The sequence below is a fragment of the Mauremys reevesii genome, linkage group 3 (genome assembly GCF_016161935.1).
Source record: "Mauremys reevesii isolate NIE-2019 linkage group 3, ASM1616193v1, whole genome shotgun sequence".
NCBI classification, from domain to species: domain Eukaryota; kingdom Metazoa; phylum Chordata; order Testudines; family Geoemydidae; genus Mauremys; species Mauremys reevesii.
In genome coordinates this window covers 26,943,674-26,964,114 of record NC_052625.1, presented here as the reverse complement: position 1 = coordinate 26,964,114, position 20,441 = coordinate 26,943,674, and the positions used below count along the sequence as shown (strand labels likewise).

At 41.1% G+C, this 20,441-nt stretch overlaps 1 protein-coding gene across 5 annotated transcripts in view; it reads right to left on the bottom strand.

Moving 5' to 3' along the window:
* The window catches only part of RTN4 (reticulon 4), a 124,349-nt gene that overhangs the window by 18,414 nt on the left and 85,494 nt on the right, over window positions 1-20,441 (bottom strand). For 3 of the 5 annotated variants that reach the window (XM_039531368.1, XM_039531369.1, XM_039531370.1), the window contains one exon: window positions 3,557-3,764. In XM_039531368.1, coding sequence (XP_039387302.1) covers window positions 3,557-3,764 — 208 coding nt within the window. Of the gene's footprint in view, window positions 1-3,556; window positions 3,765-6,543; window positions 6,719-19,137; window positions 19,292-20,441 lie in introns of those variants that run through there. The other 2 variants (XM_039531371.1, XM_039531372.1) reach the window with 2 other exon arrangements.

The window sequence follows — 20,441 nt, the reverse complement described above, 5'->3', positions numbered from 1 at the left end:
CAGTATTAAAAAAATTCTTTGCAGCTCACCTTTAAGCAATAATCAACACGAAGACATGGATAAAGTTACTCTTCATTTTACTAAGTCTTCTAAATGGAATTTCTTTAAGCAAATGATTGTTAATGTTCTAGACAAGGAGTTTGGTCCAAAAGGATTTAGTACCCCACTTTTTGGAAGTGAAAGGTTAAGGTCTGCAATTTGAGACAGGTCAGACTTCCTCCACTCTGCCTGCAATCTCCCTCTCTTTGCTTAATGTCTAGCTGAAAGTTCTAGGAATTTTCCAATCAGAAAGATTAAAATTCTGTAATCTTGTTAAGGTGTTCTCACACACATCCATCCCCGACTCCATATCCCACCTTTTCCATCTACTAATAAGCAGAGTCGCTAGGTCAGTATTAGATTCTTTAAATAGAAAATTATCATTTTAAAAATTTAGTTTCATGTCCAGTAAGGGCTCAGAAGGGAGATGTTGCTTATCTGGAATATGGCACCAAATTCTACACTGCCCCATGACTGGCAAATTAGCTCTGTTCTACACATTAAGACACCTATTTTATTTAACAGGTAATTAGAATTATGAGAGATATTTTATAGTATTTATACAGTTGTGTTAAGTATAATTTAACTGTAAAAAGTATTTATTGTTTTACAATTCTCAAAAAACGTGCTAGGTGTCCCACAAAACTACAAACAAAAGAGGACAGATTCCCTGCCCTGAGGAGTTTGAAATCTAAGTTCAGGCAAACTGCAATATAGTGGGTCAATCAGTCTGAATGGATTGAGGGTGGGAAAAGGGGATGTCATAAATGAAGCTAGCACACAGCATGTTAGAACAACAAAGACGTTTATGTTATTCATTGCTGGTAGGCATTCTAGAAGAAGTAGATCTTAAAAGAGGAGATGGTAAGGGCCATAAGGACCAACTCAAAAAGGGTATTCCAAGGTAAGTGAGCAGTGCTGGGAGATGGGGGAAACAGAGGAGAAGTGGACAAATGGGGCTTCACGGCTGCTAATATTGGCAGAGCTGAGCCTAGCAAGAGACAACCTTGGATAAGGAAGGAGGGGCAGAGTCATGCAGAGCCTTGACGGTGAGGTGTGTGATCAATAAGTTAGAAACATGGTCCCAGCAGCTGCATTTTGTATGGACTGTCAGGGAGAGGAGAGGCCAGGGAGGAACAGTTTGTAGTGAATAAGAATGGGCCTGAATGAGAATATCCACTGTATGGCAGAAAGAAAAGGTCAGATCTTAGAATGTTGTGGATTTTACTATGTACTTATTGTAAACCAGTTTGTACTTATTGAAAACCAGTAACAGAGAAACTACATTCACAGTACTCCAACTGCCAGCAGACTGTTCCTTTAATTTAAAGGCTTTCCCTTTTAAACCAGCTTCTTTAAGGCTGGCCAGTATCCTATTTTGCATTGCTCTGCTGAAGGCTATCACAGCTGTGGGTCTATGGTTTTAATGTCTATAGCAACAGATGCATTTTTCTTGATCTGTCTGCACTGTAACATTACCCCTTCTTAGAGTTTTCACCCATGTTAATTTAAAGGACAAGCCTATTGCAGGCAGCTGTTGGCTTTTAGGGGGTGGTGTGGACTGGCCACCTCTGTAAGCATTTACAGAGTGCAGATGAGGAGATTCCAAAGGGGAGGACAGACCAGCTGCCTCAGCAAACCTCTCTGGCTTTGGGTTTGAAGGAATGGAAAGGAGGGAGGGAAGGGAGAACTGACCCTGAGAGTCTCTTCCACTGGAATGCTACATCTGTCCTCATGAAGGAGAGATTTTAAAAACTACCACATATCAATGTTATCTGGAAAAGAGAATTGGCAATAGTACAAAAAAAGCAGCTGAAGAAAAGTAAACTGGGAAAATTGAGGAGGAGAAAAGGAGACTGAACCATATTTTGGAATAGAGAGGAGGAAAGCAGTTGCTGGATGGTGTGGCTGGTTGTGAGATTAAGAAACATGCACTCTTAATAATTATTTTAATGCATTAATGTGAAATTTACATCTCTAAAGACATAATTCTACAGCAGGTGCACTACTATGGCCTATATGAACCCAACAGTAATAGTGAAGCTCCCTGACTTTCTACACCACACGAACTATGCCCATGCCACATTCTTGGGAGTGGGTACAGTTATTATTTAACAAGCTAATCACTGATTCTCTTGGGGATTTCTATGAACTCAGTCATCCATGTTTTCAAAACTGACCCTAATTGTTTACAGTTTTCCTCATTAGAGTCCAAGTTTTCAGATTTATCCACTGATCAGGTCACAATGAACCCGGATATTGCATCTAACCAATTTCTTATAATCCAACCAAATGGCCTCATTAAGGCCTGGTCTACACTAGCAGGGGGTTGATGTAAGATATGCTACTTCAGCTACGGGAAGAGCATAGCTGAAGTCGACGTATCTTATTCGACTTACCTCCCATCCTCATGGTGAGGGATCGACGGCCGCGGCTCCCCCGTCGACTCCGCTTCTGCCTCTCGCCCTGGTGGAGTTCCGGAGTCGATGGGAGCGTGTTCAGGGATTGACATATCGTGTCTAGACGAGACGCGATATATCGATCCCCGATAGATCGATCGCTACCCTCCGATCTGGCGGGTAGTCTGGACGTACCCTTAGAATGTTGCTGCATTATTGCACATTCATGCTAGCATAGTAAGAGTTAAGCAAGCTATTAAGAAACGATTTTAGAAAGAGGTATATAACAAAATGTGAATAATTAGCAACAGAACATACCTTCTGCTGTATTTACTAATCTTTACCAAACCACAAATTGCTTTACAGGTATCCAAGTATGACATTTTCAGTGGTTTAGTACCTGATGTCAGGGCATACTTGAAGTGCTGAATCAAGTATTAATGTGTAAGTAAGTTCAATGAACCAAACTGAAATAAATACCACATATACTCGTTCATAAGCCGAATATTTTTGGTAAAAAAGTGACACATCAAAGAGTGGGGGGTCGGCTTATAAACAGGTCTACACCAAAATTTGATGATTTTAAACTCTATGGAATCATTGAATTGAATATCTAATACACTGTCATTTTGTTTACCTGGAGCATCTGCAGACATGGAGCCCCTCAGCTCCCTGTTCCCAGCCAATGAGGCTTACCCTAACGGATTGGGAGCCAAAGTTTGCTAACCCCTGAAATATATGGTCGGCGTATGAAAGAGTCATACAGTTTTTGCTATTTTTACGTAACCATCTTAGGGGGTCAGCTTGTAAACGAACGGGCTAATGAACGAGTATATACGGTATATAACATTTTACAGTGCTACTGGAGTCTGTCTTGCCTTTTTGAAGAAATACACTATGCCGGACAGTCTTAATTCATTTTCCTTACCTTTTATTGTGTCCATTCTATGAAATTATTTTGTGAAAATCCCAATCATGTTTGAGAGTAGCTACAGTTGAGAGAGATTGTACAGCACTGAGGCTGTTTTACATTGCCATGCACTGGTACCGTATATATATTCAAATGCAGTTAGCTGAATCTGTACAAACATGTACTTGGTATTAAAGAAAAACCTCACCTAAATGGGTGGCCTTCATCGGACTTTTGGATTGCCTGGATAACTCCCTTGTATATCCTGAAGCTGATCGTCACAGAAAGAAGGGCCAAGGCAATGTAAGCTGTCACACTCACAATGCTGAATACTGTTAACGAAAGCAGCAGGAACAAGCTGGCACCAAACACCACTCCTGTCTTCTTAATGTCTCGCCAGTAAAGGAGGTCAACAACTAAAAGTTAAAAGGACTGAAATTAGAATACAAGACCTCTTACATCCACACGACAAGTGTGTATTTGTTTTATCTGAATATGACATCTTAAAAAATTGAACCCAGTACCTCAAATTTCTACATTATTAGAAGTTTCTAATTATAAACAATAAACATTCTGGGAAGAGTTAGAACTGGTTTTACACTAAACTCTGGATTGTTGGAATTACCCAAAATGCATTTGCTAAAATTCAAGTGCAGTTCTGCCCTGAAAAGAGACTACATCAAAATGAAATCTTAATTAATCTGCTCTTCGTGAGCATTCCAAGCCAAACTTGCTCACATCAGTGACAAGTTTTTACTGCTTTTATTCCTGTACCTCTGTGCACCCAACAGCTAAAAGAGAGATTCTGTTTTTCTTGAGGCTAAGCAAAAGAATTGTTTACTGAATTCAAAACCACTACACCTGTGTAAACCCAATGATGGCAAGTGCACATATATCACTGAGGGCAGCATTTTAAGACAATGGGGCTGGTTACACAAATATAACTGAAGGCATAATTGGGCTTGCATAACCTTTTCTACTGGTGATGATGTTGATGCAAAGTTAGGAACAATCATGGAAATGTAGGGCTGGAAGGGACCTTGAGAGAACTCAGTTTGATTTCCAATCAAAGCTAAATTTGCAGGCCAATGATGGGCAAAATGTTTATTTGTAAACTGAACATATATTTTCTATATAACCATGGAAACACATGATGCCATTTTTAGTATTACTGTTCAGACTAATTGCTCTTTGGGTAAATCTTTGGTCACTGGGTTAAAATATCAAGTTTCCTCTTTCTGGGTTTGAGTCTGCTGCATTTTTAAGTGAAGTATCACAGATTTAGTGAGAACCTCCACTGTAGCATGCGGGAGTATTTGATCTAACTGGGTTTTATACACTTCTCAATGCTATGTAATGGGAAACGGTCATGGGAGAATTTTGAGTTGCCTAACTTCACAACTGATTTCCCTCTCCATCAACAGTGATTATATAAAATGTATTAGATATAGAGCTCAATATAAAAGAGGGTAAAAGAAAAAAGCTTTATTAGCATTATAAATAATATTAGCTAGTTATCTAGTCTTTTCAAAATGTGAAACACTACTATGTTTATTATCTGTTCTAAAACCACTGGGACATCTGTCTATCTGCCTGAATTTGGTTGTGTTAAGCTTTATGTGAGCTTAGCACTACAACAGCATCTTGTCTACCTTAAGAATTTTACTCTAACTACAAAACAACCACAATCCAGAACAAATCCCTATATTAATTCAGAACATGATAAGCAGTTGAAATAACATTGGGTGGTATGTATAATCTGAAGGAAATTTGTATGCACTAGCTTTAAATAATTATGTGCTACCTTAGGGCCAGATTCCGCTAATGCCTGTGTAGACATAACTTTACTACCATACATAGTCCCATTAAAGCCAATAGAATTATTCATAAAAGTGCACATGCATAAGCTTTTTTGGAACTGAAGCCTTCCTTTCAACATTATGAAATAATTTCAATACAAGATTTGAACTAATCAGCTGGTGTGGGAAAGACAAGAACTCTATGCTTTGAAACTTCTAAAAATATTGACAATTTTCATATATATGTACAAAGCTTCATTGTCATGATTTTTTTTAATTTTAAGATCTGCATTAATAATGTGTCATTGTCTCTTTATAGGGCCAGTTTGTAACAGTGGTAAAGGACTACATCTGCACAGTTAAAAATTATAACAAGTGTAATAGCAATAATTCAGCAATCATGAAAATTCCCAGTAACATTCACTGGAAAGGGAGATATTCTAAAATTGGGATAGTCTGTGAGGGTCCATTTGTATAGTGTCTTCCAAAAAAACTAGAGCCCTAACTTAAAATACTTTTTTCATTAATGACTGAAGATTGAGGTCACCAATCTACTCCCTTCCTTCATTTGGACCTGGAAATGTATTTCCATTTTACATTTCCCCCACATACACTCTGCCCTGTCCCATTCAAAATGAGAAGGCATGATTGGGGCTTACCATATAAGCCCCAATGTTAGTCCCACATGTATACGGTTTTGCAATAGTGTAAACATTCCAAAAAAATTCAATGTTGTAAAACAATTACAAAATTGAACTGTAACTTTTAGTCCATGTGACTGATAAAAGGTAAAAGCTGCTTTAAATTCCCCCACACCTCCAAAAGAAGGTAATTTAGAAAATCCAAACTGTATATTAGTGAAAACAGCCTGCTGCTTTAACACAGTATACCCACAAAAGATAAATATACTCAGGGACACGCCAAACAGTATCCTTCCTTATGCTAATTGTGTTTGCTTAAATTTACACTTGTGTAAACTACAATTACAGCCCTTCAATGTAAGTATTCTAGGCCTAATCTAAAGCAAGTGCAGCTGTCTACATATGGTAAGCATGAATTGTCATCTGGCACATCTAAAAATAGTACTGCTAGCATCCATGCCTCACATGCAGAACGCATCCGATTACATTTTGCCTGTAGTGCAAATGCCGTGAATAAAGGCTGATCGCTGAATTCTCTGAAGTCTTTTCTATCACAGGTTCTTATTTTTAAGGCTGAACAGTTTCAATAGTTGTTTTTGTGACCAAAAACAAGCGCTTATTGTCCTGAAAATCCTCTCTCAAAACATAAATGATCCACAAGAAACTACTTTTGTGTTCTGAACAAATTAAAAGCCTCAGGATTCATAAAAGAGTTTTAAATTCATGTATATATATTAAAACAAAAAAGAACTAACCAATTTTGGCATCCATCTTGAGTTTGCCTGCATGCACCCAGATCTTGTACAGCTGACAAGCCAGAACCTTTTCACTTCCGGCTAGGGTATTCAAAGGTCAACTGATATACGCAACTGCCTGCTGTCTCACTACTACAGTTAGAAGCTTCACAGACTAACACAGAATGCTTTAAGCGTTCAGCCAATAGCTGTTTCTCCAGTAAGTCCTTGGAATGCAGTTAAAGTATTTAAAAAAAAAAAAAAGATATTTGTAGCTGAATCGGACGAGTAAACATTCTACATCTAGCATAAAAAAGATTTCAGGGCCAAATAAAGATTCTATTTGGAAAAAAGGAATGAACAAAGAAAGGACATCTCATTTAAGAGACTGGATGCATGAATCAGGAAACATTACTCAAATATCCTTCTATAGTTTAACAGTTAAGTTGAAATTCTTGATGACTGTTTCATTCAAATAGCAGTTAAAAAAAATTCACACCTACAGACAACTGCCATTTTTCGGCCTGATTTTACAATTTCTGGTGTACTAACATGGGAATCTATTAAGAAGCATTGAACATTTGCAGCTTTAACAGATATAGGGTGCAATATTTTTGTCAAATCAACCATCTACAATACATATTATAATAGTACCTTATATGGGCACATTCTTATGATGGTCTTATGTTACCCTTTACTATAGCATCATTTTCCAGTAAGGCAAATTAAAACTTAAATATATACATGACTTCCAAAATGTTATGTTTTCTGCTTAAAAGACCATCAGAAAAAAACGGATGTAAAAAATAAAGCTGCTGTTTTTATTTAAACCATGGTGTAGTAGGGTGGTCCCCTGCTCCTGCCCTGAAGGGGTAAAAACAGCCCTGGGAGGGGGCTGTGGCTGGAGAAAGCAGCTTTTAGGCTGGGCTGATTGGGGAAAGTGGCTGCAGCTGGGGCCACACCCCAAACAGACTCAGCTGGCCCTATAAAGGCAGAGAAGCCAGGGGCAGACAGGAGTCTTTCTCTGCCTGTAGAGGGAGAAGGGCCTGGCTGCAAGGAAGGTATCTGAGTGAAGCAGGGCTGGGGAAAGAAAGAGGGGCTGGGGAGCTCCTGCCTGGAAAGCCCCAGGCTGTGGCCTAGCATAAGGCCAACAGGTACTGGGTGTTGCAGGGATAGGCCCAGGGGTAGACCAAGACAGCAGGTCCAAACCCAACCTTGCCAGTGATGAGTAGGCTGATACTGCAGTCTGCCCCAGGGCATGGGGCTAGACAATGACTGGCAGTAGCCATATACTGAGGCAAGGTGGGGATAGTGGGTGGGGGTTCCCTGGGGAGGGGAGACCCTAAGGCTGAGAGAAAGAGGTTACTGCCAGAGGGCAGCACCCCAGGTAAAAGGGCACCGGGTCCAGGGAGGGATATGGGTGCCAGAGGACAGGAGGATCACCACCCTGCAGAGGGTGCTCCAGAGCTAGAACCGAGCTAATTCCCAGGAGTCACCAGAAGGAGGCACCGCAGGGGTAAGTCCGCTCCTCTACACAGGGGTATCCAAACAGGCTAGAGAACAAATATGATTGGGCCATTTGTGGCTTAGAAGCTTGACCATCATGCCTTCTAGGCTCGGCTGCTTCATCCTGCTTCTGAGGAAGTACCACACAGGTCTCCATAAATTGCAGCATCTTCTGTGAAAAGCATTAGACAGTCAAAGCCAAGAAAGAGCTACCAGCGAGAGATCTAAGTAGCTGGAAAAGAGAGGCAGACAAGAATGAAGAAGCAGGACAGTGCCACTTCCTCTATAGGCTACTTCACAGGATTTTGCAGGTTACTGAGAAATAAAGATCCTTGGTTTAAACCAATAGTTACCAATAAAACCATTCACAAAAAATAAAGCCAAGACAACAGTGACTGCAAGATGGTGGTGAGTTTTGCGACTGTACCAGAAAGAAACTGATCTCATTGCCCCTTTCACTGAAATGAAAGCCTTCGGTCTAGTGCTGTTCATATTTAAATTAAGGGATGGATACATACATTAGCAAAATGTTTGCATTGATAATAGTTATAAGAGCACTCACCCTGAATTGTGTTATAACCTGATTTGCTCCTGGCTCCGAATGGGACAAAGATTACTTTAAATCATATAACAAATTCATGGTACATTTCTGATCTTTACTGTTCTGCAAGGATCTGTCTGTTACAATTACTAGGAAATCAGAGGATCTAGCTACAACACAATTCCATCTGTACTCCAGATGAGATCTTATTAATCTTCCATAATGGGAATAAAGCAATCAATGTTGCAGAATACAGTTAAAGTCCCTTCTATACTGCAAGCTGGAACAGTGTTGTAACCGGATCCCCAGCTCAAATGTAATTATAATGTAGACAGGCCCTCCAATGATTCAATAATATGGTAATGTATGGCTTTGGCCAATTGGCTACAAAACTCCACCCTGTTTACCTCTGACCTTGTCTCATGTCCCGTGATTGGTTTTAAGCTTGCTGTATGTGGAATGACACCATAGGGGTATACTGAAAATTTTGTAGTGTATACTGGCCTTTCTATTATGGGCTTATCTACTGTGACAGACCCAGACCAGTGGGGTACAGGAGTCTGGTAGAGGGCAAATATACTGGTCACTGGATGAGTAGTTTTCTGTTCCCTGAGTGACCAGAGCAGGGGCTGCACTAGAGTAATCAGGAACCTGCTAGAACCAATTAAGGCAGACAGGCTGATTAGAACACCTGCAGCCAATCAAGGCAGGCTAATCAGGACACCTGGGTTTAAAAAGGAGCTCACTTCAGTTTGTGGTGGGCATGTGAGGAGCTGGGAGTGAGAGGGTGTGCTGCTGGAGGATTGAGGAGTACAAGTGTTATCAGACACCAGGAGGAAGGTTCTGTGGTGAGGATAAAAAAGGTGTTTGGAGGAGGCCATGGGGAAGTAGCCCAGGGAGTTGTAGCTGTCATGCAGCTGTTACAGGAGGCACTATAGACAGCTGCAATCCACAGGGCCCTGGGCTGGAACCCGGAGTAGAGGGTGGGCCCAGGTTCCCCCCAAATCTCCCAATGCCTGATCAGACACAGGAGGAGTTTACCCAGACTGTGGGTTCCACCAGAGGGGAAGATCACTGAGGTGTGCAAATCTGCCAATACGTGCAGGACCCACCAAGGTAGAGGAGGAACTTTGTCACACTACACAGTGACATCCAGGAAAATTAATCCACATTAACTAATGGTGTGAATTTGAAGTGGATACATTGAACTGCAGCAAATCCCTGGTGAATACCCTCATTCAGAATTCAAGTGAATTAACACCACTTTAATTCTGAACAGCAGCATCCACATGGGGATTTAATGTGGTTCAATGAATCATCTTCAAACAAACACCTTTAGTTAATTCAGATTAATTTTCTTGCCTGTTCCCATGTACACAAGCCCTAAGAAGCAGCACTAAACTCACGGACATTTGCTCTGAGAGAACTGTAAAGTCAAAGAGCCATATTTCTCCCAGAGCTCACTGCAGGGATCAAAAGGAGGCAATTTGCCCTGCTCAGAGGCTGCCGGGTCTCCAAAAATGTTACGTTTTCTACTTAAAAGACCCTTAGGAAAAGAAACAGATGTAAAAAATAAAGCTGCTGTTTTCATTTAAACCAGGGGCTAGAGGCTAGAGAACAAATATGATTCCCTAAAATGCACCACATTGCTAGCCCATGGGGCCACTGCAAGTCATAATATATTCAGGACATAAGAATACTCTGGCCATGCCTCCTCCTTTCCCTTATCTTGCTCCTGGGGCAATTCTGTAATATATTGCGCAAAGAACACTGGAAACCCACCATAATTACTGGACTATTCCAAAACTGGAAGGTAAATACTACCTGAAAAATGCATGTATTCATGAGCCAATGTACCACCTCTTTCCCTCATTTAAAGGTTAGTAGCGATTGGACATCTAACATAGTGAATGCCAGTGAAAACGAGGTAGGATCAGAGGCTAAAACAGGGAAAGAACAAGTTAAAAATTACTTAAGACAGGTTAGATGTCTTCAGGTCACCAGGGATAGATGAAATACATCCTAGAATACTCAAGGAGCTGACTGAGGAGATAACTGATCCATTAGCGATTATCTTCAACAAGTCATGGAAAACAGGAGAGATTCCAGAGGATAGGAAAAGGGCAAAAGTGCAATCTATAGAAAGGGAAATAAGGACAACTCGGGGAATTACAGATCAGTCAGCTTAACTTCAGTACCCAGAAAGATAATGAAGAAAATATTTAAGCAATCAATTACTTATAACCTTGTCATCTTCTAGGCGTTTGCTAACAGTCAGCATGGATTTGTTAAGAACAAATCATGTCAAACCAACCTAATAGCTTTCTTTGACAGGGTAACAAAGCTTGGTAGATAGAGGGGAAGCAGTAGATGTGGTATATCTTGACTTTACTAAGGGCTTGGCTACACTTGCAGATGTAGAGCGCTGGGAGTTAAACCAGCCTTCGGAGACCACAGCAGGGAAAACGCTGCCGTGTGTTTACACTGTCAGCTGCAAGCACACTGGCGTGGCCACATTAGCAGCTCTTGCAATGCCACAAAGAGCAGTGCATTGTGTGCAAGTGGCTGCAATGTGCTTTTCAACTGCGGGGGAGGGCTGGAGTGTGACAGGGAGTGTGTTGTGTGTATGTGAGGGGAAAGACAGTGTGTTTTGGGGGCAGAGAGTGTGTCAGCATGCTGTCTTGTAAGTTCAGACAGCAGCAGACCTTCCCTCCCCCCCGCCTCTCTCTCACACAGACTCACAACAGCAGCATTCCACAGTAAAGGTTGTTTTGTCCCGGAGCAGATAAGCATACCGGCTGTCAGAAACAGAGCTTTGAAAGGGATCCGCATGCTTACAGCTGAGTTCAAAACAATGATAAGAGTGGCCACTTGACTTCAGGGGATTATGGGACGTTTCCAGAGACCAATCACAGCACAGTAATGCAACACTTCACCCACACTGACGTCTGGGTGTTTCAGCTGGGGTTCAGCAAGCTTTATGCTTTCTCATGGATTACCAGGAGCGCTCCAGCTGCAGAGTCCAGGCGCTCTACGTGCCTTGCCAGTGTAGACACCTCAGGAGTTACAGCACATTAAAGCAGCCCCGGGCACCCTAACTTGCAAGTGTAGTCAAGACTTTTGATACTGTCTCACATGACCTTCTCATAAACAAGCTAGGGAAATACAACCTAGGTGGAGCTACTATAAGGTGGGGGCATAATTGATTGGAAAACCATTCCCAGAAAGTAGTTATCAGTGATTCACAATCAAGCTGGAAGAGCATAATGAGTGGGGTCCCACAGGGATCAGTTCTGGGTCCAGTTCTGTTCAAAATCTTCATCAATCATTTAGATAATGGCATAGAGAGTACACTTAAAGTTTGTGGACAATACCAAGCTGGGAGGGGTTGCAAGTGCTTTGGATGATAGGATTAAAATTCAAAAATGATCTGGACAAACTGGAGAAACAGTCTGAAGTAAATAGGATGAAATTCAATGTGGAGAAATGCAAAGTACTCCACTTAGGAAGGAGCAATCAGTTGCACACATACAAACTGAGAAATGACTACCTAAGAAGGAGTACTGCAGAAATGGATCAGGGAGTCATAGTGGATCACAAACTAAATATGAGTAAAGAGTGTAACACTTGGAAAAAAATAAAAACACATCATTCTGGGATGTATTAGCAAGAGTGTTGTAAGCAAGATACAAGAAATAATTCTTCTGCTCTACTCTGCACTGATATGGCCTCTATTGGAGCACTGTGTCCAGTTCTGGGCACCACATTTCAGGAAAGATGTGGACAAATTGGAGAAAGTCCAGAAAAAAGCAACAAAAATGATTAAAGGTCTAGAAAACATGACCTATAAGGGAAGATTGAAAAAATTGGGTTTGTTTATTCTGGAGAAGGATAGATCGAGAGGGGACATAACAGTTTTCAAGTACATGAAAGCTTGTTACAAGGAGGAGGGAGAAAAACTGTCTTCTTTAAGCTCTGAGGATAGGACAAGAAGCAATGGGCTTAAGTTGCAGCAAGGGTGGTTTAGGATGGACATTAGGAAATACTTCCTGTCAAGAGTGGTTAAGCACTGGAATAAATTGCCTATGGTGGTTGTGGAATCTCCATCATTGGAGATTTTTTTAGAGCACCTGTCAGAGATGGTCTAGCCATCTGCAGCTTATGAGCTGCATGCAGCTCATTTATAATTAAAGTGAGGCTTGTAGAGCCCCCTCCTCCCCCCACCACCCAATTCTCCGCCTGCCAGACTGGCAGGGAGGGAGCTCGGGGTTCTGCCGTGCAGTGGGGCTTAGGGCTTCTGCCAGAGATGCCTGCTGAGAGTGGGGAAGCACAATTTAAAGCTTTGCCCCTCTCCAACAGCTTAAGTCAGGCCCCCCAGGCATGCTCCCCCTCTTACCCTCAGCAGCACCTCCCTCCAGCTCCCAGGTGTTAGCTCCACAGGGAGAGGCAGCAGCAAAAGCAGCAGCTCTCCCTGCAGCTTGCTACTGCCTTGCCCCATGGCCGCAGCTCCCAGCTTGCCAGCTCCAGCAGTTACTATGCAGGGTGGTACCATGTGACCAAGCAGGGCCAGCAAGCCCTGGCAAAAATCTGGTGGAGCACATGACCCTACGTGTCCCTCCACATATCGCCTCTGGCTTCTGCCCAGCAGGGATGGGGGTCTTGGGGCTTCAGCCCTGTGGGGCATGTCTGCCAGGGCTCATGGCTTCAGCAGAAACAGGGATGAAGCCCCGAGCCCCGGCAGGTACCTCCTGCAGGGCTGAAGTCCCAACAACCCCCTCCCCAAAGTGCTGAAGCCCTGAGCCCTAGCAGGGGCATGCCAGCTCTCAAACTTCTGAAGATTGTCATATGCAGCTCAAAAGGTCAGTAAGTTTGGCCATCTCCGTTCTAGATAATACTTAAACTTGCCATGAGTGCAGGGGACTGGACTAGATGACCGCTCGAGGTTTCTCCCAGTCCAACCATTCTATGTACAAACAAAGCCTTAAGCATCCCAAAGCCTTAAGCATCCTGAGCAAGTCATTCAAAAATTAACATTTTAAGATTCACTTTTTATTTTCCATCATGTAGCTTGTTATAATAAGGACTCTGGTTTTCAGTAAAATGTTAAGCCAAAAAGTCAATTTTCATGTGGTATAGAGACAGAGGGCAGAAAGGTGTTTTTCCACCTCTTTTGCTCATCCTAACAATACTTTTAGAGAGTTTTATAAAAGAGATAAGACTGATTTTGGGAAATGATTAAAAAAATTTTTTTTCAGCATATGATTATTCATTACTTAGTCTTCAGACAACTTTAAGAACTGGTATACCCTCAGTTTTTGTACCAGTGTAATCCCACCTGTTTAGAAAGTGAGATATTATAACAGTACAACCAACTAGTGTGGATGCATTAGGCAAATTTACCTAAATAAACTATGCAGATGTAACTAAATCACTGCTATACTTATATTGCCTTATAAACCCACAGGATTATTGCAGTACACAAACTGTCTAGACCTGCCCTAAATTCAGCAGAGTTTTGCTAGCATGTTCTGGTTTAAACTGAAAATCCCAGGTACAATGAAGCTTCTAAATGTTCTCTAGTTTTAAGTTTGCCTTGAAAGATCAAATAAGCTTAAAAACTCCCCCCTCAAAAAAAAAAAAAAAAAAAAAAGCGCAGGTGGGTATGTCAAAAGATATATTTATTTTGGGACCAGACTACTGGTCTAACCACTTTTTGGACTTCACTGCATATTTTGCAGATTAGCAGAGCCTGAATACTAGAGGAAAGCAGGATAGAAACATATGTCCCCTTTAAAGTGAGGTATCTCCATCTCCTGTAGCAAACCTTATCATGAACAGCACTAACAGGTTTCAAGAACTTACCCAGGACGTATAGTTGAAAAAGCAGAGTAAAATGGAAGTGATTTCTCAACCTGCTTTTCCCAGCTCACTTTGTCTCCCTAATTTGATTTGGACATGCTGGCCAAGCTCTAGCTGAAGCTGAACTACTGCGTCATCTGTGCCATCCATAGCAAGGAGTTGAACTGTTCCTGGGAGGCCTGAAAGGACCATGCCCCTCTGCCCAGGTTCAGACCTGCTTGTGCTACACTGATACCTCCCCTCAAGGCCATGTAAGGAGACTGTGCTGAAAATGTACAGTTTGAAATGTTATGTAAATAAATGACATCTAAAAGAAAAAACACAAATTTGTGAGTATGGGTTTTTTGTTTTGTTTTACACAAAAATTACTATACTAGTATAATTAAAGCAGTACAACTTCCCCAGTGTGGATGCAGTTATATAAGAGTATACTGATGTAGCTTGTGCTTACAGGAAGGGAAATAAGACATACTGCTATAACGGTGTCCACACTACTGTTGTAGTGGATTGCACCAGTATTACTATTTAGGGGGTGAGGAGGGGAAAAGGTCACACTGCAAGTCTTGTGATATTTGGTGTTTTTCTTAGAGCCCCATATTCTGGAATGATTACACGTGAGTCTCAGCATTCATTTAGAAAAAGGGGGCAGGGGAGGGGAAAAGGTAAGTTTCCCATGCTTGTGGAGAAAAACTTGAAAACATGGCCTGAGAGTACCCTAAAGACTCAAAAATTTGAAAGCAAATGAAAAACAAAAATTTTTAAGTAAGTCTCTTTTTTTTTTTTTTTGGCCTGACACATAGAGTTTTGAATGCTTGAGGTTGGCAATCTTGGTAGTCCATCGATCCGATGATGACAAATCTGTGCAGATCATCTATTGTTGGTCTCACGCGGTGCCCTCTGATGACTGTACAAGCCAATTCTAGAGGTGCACATTTTGCTGCAGATGGTGCATGGGAAGTTCGCGGTCAGTGGCACCCCATACACCAAGAGGTTGGTAATACTGTTTACTATATAACCTAAGATACTAGTAAGGATTTTCCATGCTTTAAACATTTTGAACCTCTAATAAAAGGCTTAAAAACTGGAAGTTATGACCTGACTGAAGGTTTTTTCCTCCCTTATCCACATATGTATGCATAGGTGGTTATTGTAGGGTACCTCATGGGTGTGAGGCAGCTGGCATATATTGGGAGGGAGGGGGAACAATCCAAAACCCATATGAACTTGGAAAGCCAGTTATAAAAATGGTCAAATTTGGACATACCAGTACCAACCTTAAGAAGTTATTTCTTTGAGTTTGTAGATCTAAAAAGCTTATCAACAGGACAAAATCTGAAGCTCACACATACAAATAGGACTTAAATTCTTCTAAATGATTCAGAGAGATTCAGAAGGGTGATCGCAGATTGGTGGTTACTGGACAAAGGTCACACTATTTTAAGCCTAACTACTTATTTATCTAAAACTATTGTAGATTATGTTGGCAAATTCTGAAATTTAGTCATAAAAACAATTATTTGTGATCCAGTAAGAAAGATTGTAAACGATCAATGTTTTTAAGCATACAATATAAATAGACTATAAAAAGAGAGTCTGCTGTACTTCCCCCTAGTACTCATTAAATGAGTAAATTACATGGGTGCTAGGATGGCTTCCCAATATGTCAACCTCTTCATGGGCCATCTTGAAGAAGAATTGCTGGACAAATGCACCATGAAACCAATTATATATCTGAGATACATCAATGATATTTTCATCCTCTGGACAGACGACCTAAACAGATTTCCATCACAACTTCAACAACCATCACACCCATCCATTAAACTCTTTCTAGAACACTCTCACACTAGTACCAACTTCCTGGACATCATGATCTGCTCCAATGATGGAACCCTACAGACAACTAAGCATAGGGCCCTACCAAATTAACAACCATGAAAAACACATCACGGACCATGAAATCTGGTCTTCCCCTGTGAAATCTCGTCTTTTGTGTGCTTTTACCCTATACTATACATATTTCACAGGGGAGACCAGTGTTTCTCAAATTGCGGGTGGAGGGAGGTGTCACAAGGTTATTTTAGGGCAGGGGTCCAAGTATTGCCATCCTCACTTCTGCGCTGCCTTCAGAACTGGGTGGCTGAATACTATGCCATTCTTACTTCTGTGCTGCTGCTGGCGGCAGTGCTGAGGGCAGCAGTACCGCAACCCCCTCCCCTGCCCCCAATAATAACCTTGTGACCCGACACACAACTCCTTTTTGGGTCAGGACCCCTACAATTACAACACTGAAATTTCTATGATCATCAACATCCCCCACAACACAATTCTCAAGATCCACAGGTCCTACACATGCCTATCACATGTGGTGCACCTCATCCAGTGCACTAAATGCCCAAATAACAACTGTGTGGGTGAAACTAGACAATCACTATGCTCTTGAATGAACTCACACAGAAAAATGATAAAAAAACAAAAACACCATATCACTCTTTATCTAACCTCTCGGTCTTCATCCTCAAAGGAAACCTGCACATCATCCTCAAAAGACAAGCCTGAGAACTTAAATTCTTAACTTTGCTAGACACTAAAAACATGGACTGGACAGAGATATTGGATTTATGGCTTATTACAATAGTCTATAACACATTTAACTCCCCCCTCCTCCAGTTTTTTTTCCCCTTTCACCTATATGACTGGACAGGTGTTAATAAGCCATGTCACCTTGAATGGTCCCTGTGACATTGCACTCCATATGTTTATGGAAATATGCTTATGAATGTGAATATAATGTAACTGGAATATGCATGATGCAAAAAATCTCTTGTAAGGTATCATTGCAAAGCTTATAATCTACTGAGTGTGTTCATCCTATTTGTATGAATGTATCATTCTTGTATCTGAAGCTAGAAATATGAAGTATAACAGCTCCCCGCTCCTCTAAGTTCCCTGTGCAGCAGCTGCCTGCAGTTCAGCTGTGTCCCTCCCCCCACTGCCATGTGCTGCTCCTGCCCTCTGCCTTGGAGCTGCTCCCCAAGATTCCTGCTTGCTGTGCGGGGCGGAGGGAAGGAAGAGGGGAGCTAATGTCAGGGTGTCCCCTGCTCCTGCACCCCGCTTACGCCATATTCTATAGAGCAGGGGGGACAGACCAGGACTCAGGGAGCTTGCAGCAGCTGCCTCTCAGCAAGCTGATCTAATTAACAAGGCAGTGTACTTAAGGGAAATGCGCATATCTCCCTCCATTCCTGCTGCCTTGTGTAGAGAGAGAGTTAACCCTTCAGGGCTCAGCCAATTGTTAGTTCATCATTTATCTGTAAGGGAAATATCCCATCCTCTTACTCCTCCACCTCAACCAAGCTTCACAATCATCATCGCTGTGTACCAGTATTAAATTGTTTGTTTAAAACTTATACTCTGTGTGTGTGTGTGTGTGTGTGTGTGTGTGTGTGTGTGTGTATATATGTGTATATATATATATATATATATATATAGTCTTTTGTCTGGTGAAAAAAATTTCCCTGGAACCTAACTCCTCATTTACATTAATTCTTATGGGGAAATTGGATTCACTTAACATCTTTCGCTTAAAGTCGCATTGTTCAGGAACATAACTACAACGTTAAGTGAGGAGTTACTGTACTTTGTTCTGTCTGTTATTACTTGAAACCACTTAAATCCTACTTTTTATACTTAATAAAATCACTTTTGTTTATTAAATTAACCCAGAATAAGTGATTAATACCGGGGAGAGGAAACAGCTGTGCATCTCTCTCTATCAGTTATAGAGGGCGAACAATTTATGAGTTTAACCTGAATAAGCTTTATACAGAGTAAAACAGATTTATTTGGGGTTTGGATCCCATTGGGAGCTGGGCATCTGTATGCTGGAGATAGGTGATTTGCTGAGCAGTTTTTGGTTAAAGTCTGCACCTTTGGGGGCATGGGCCAGACCTGGGTCTGTGTTGCAGCAGACTAGCATGTCTGGCTCAACAAGGCAGGGTTCTGGAGTCCCAAGCTGGCAGTGGAAAACAGGCTCAGAAGTAATTCCAGCACATCAGGTGACAGTCCAAAGGGGGTCTCTGTGACCGAATCTGTCACAGTCCCTTGAAATGTGAGTTAATTACTTAGGCTAAATAATATGTTCTATCCTGCCTTTAGCTGCAACACTTTGAGTACATTTTCCAGACCTGAAGAGCTTTGTGTAAGCTTGAACGCTTGTGAATAAAAGGTATTACCTCACCCACCTTGTCTCTCTAATATCCTGAGACCAACACATAGCATAGATTACTCTTCACACAGATACACTTAACCTCATTAGATTAACAAATTGATTGCATTAACAATTAACAGGACTTAAAAACTTTGAAAGCAACATATTGGCTAAATCAGGGCTGCATTGACATTTGTGCAGTACACACTGAACCAAGCTATTCTGTGCTAAGCTATGTAGGACTGCAAAAATCTAACCAGCTAAGATATTTGCAGTATGTTATAGAAGCTATTTTTCTTTTTTAAATGATTTTTGTTACTTTGTATTGGTCATCATTTATTCTTTTTACCCTAGACATTTAGCATTTTTACATACTTCACCATGTCTTACAACTTTAAAAATATCTATGCTACAAGTCTCATTTACTGTAAAAAAAAAAAAAAAAAAAAAAAAACCCCACAGCATGTTTAGCTTAATAAAAATATTAAACAGCAAATACCCTTATCTTTCCAACTGCTCAGCTGACTGTCCATCTCTCCTCACGATCTACCCTCCAGCTGTGATTATCAATTATGCATGCCAATAGAATAGCTGCAATTGGAGAAATCTACAGTCTGAAATATGAAACATCAGTTTCCACAGAGGTCTTGTCTGCTGCACAACTGCAGCAGGACTTAAGTCACATGACTGTCTTCTGGGTGTGAGGCAGACTGACGCAGTGCAATCTGTAACTAAGCTACTAATACTCCAGCACTAATTCTTCAGTTAAATCTCCTTAGTGTTGCAACCATTTTCTTAATCTAGTGCTAGTACCACACAGAACAAAGAGAGTGGGGGAGGTAGGGAAAGGAATCTTCAGTACAGAGGAAATCAGCTTTTCCTCAAAGCAGCTAGGCTAAACTTGAAATGTATCAATACTACAAGATTACACAGAGGCTTTTGCAACAAAGCTAAACTACCTCAATCTTGGTTTTTTGTCACATTGCTAGAGGTTATAAAATTCATGCTCAAAGCAAGACTTCACCAGATAAACTCAAAATGGTTTGCTCTTACGAAAAAATGGAAAGGTGATAGTTTCTACAAAATCTGTCTTTCCCTTCCCCACACCTATGCAGATTTCTGACACAGCTTGCATGAAAACTGAAGTCATCTTGTTATATTTATAACCTTTAATATTTTTGTCAACTATAGATTTCATTTTCCTTGGGAAAGTAGGAAATACAAAATGTTTTATCATTCTATCTACACCTCTAATGAAGTAGTTAAAAGCTCAAAAAGAGACTGAAGGAAATCTCAATACCAGAAATACCTTCCAATAGCCTTAATCCTTAACTCATTCTTTATTCACACCTTATTTACTCCTGGGGGAATTCTGCGCCAAAAAAAAAAAATATTCTGCAAAATTCTGCATATTTTATTTGTTGAAAAAAACAATACCAGTTTCCATTATTTTGGTGATTCATTTCAAAATACCTGTCAGCAAGTATGTCTATAACAATACAGATAACATAAAAGATACAGGAAATATTTTTTGACAAATAGATTCCTTGCTAGGAATATTAATACAGAACTTTGACTAATAATTCATTTAAACTACAATAAAGAACCATATTTCCCACCCCTCTCAGAAGCAGTGCAAAGGCTTGGGAGAGTCAGAGGTAACGGAGGAGCTGAGGGAGAGAAAAATAATTGCCAGGAACGAGCCTGGGTGTGAACTAGGAGGGTTGTTGGGTGTGGGTGGGAGAAGTATGGAACAGGGTTTTTTGAGGGGCAGGGGAGGGAGGAGGAAGAGGGTTAGGGTTG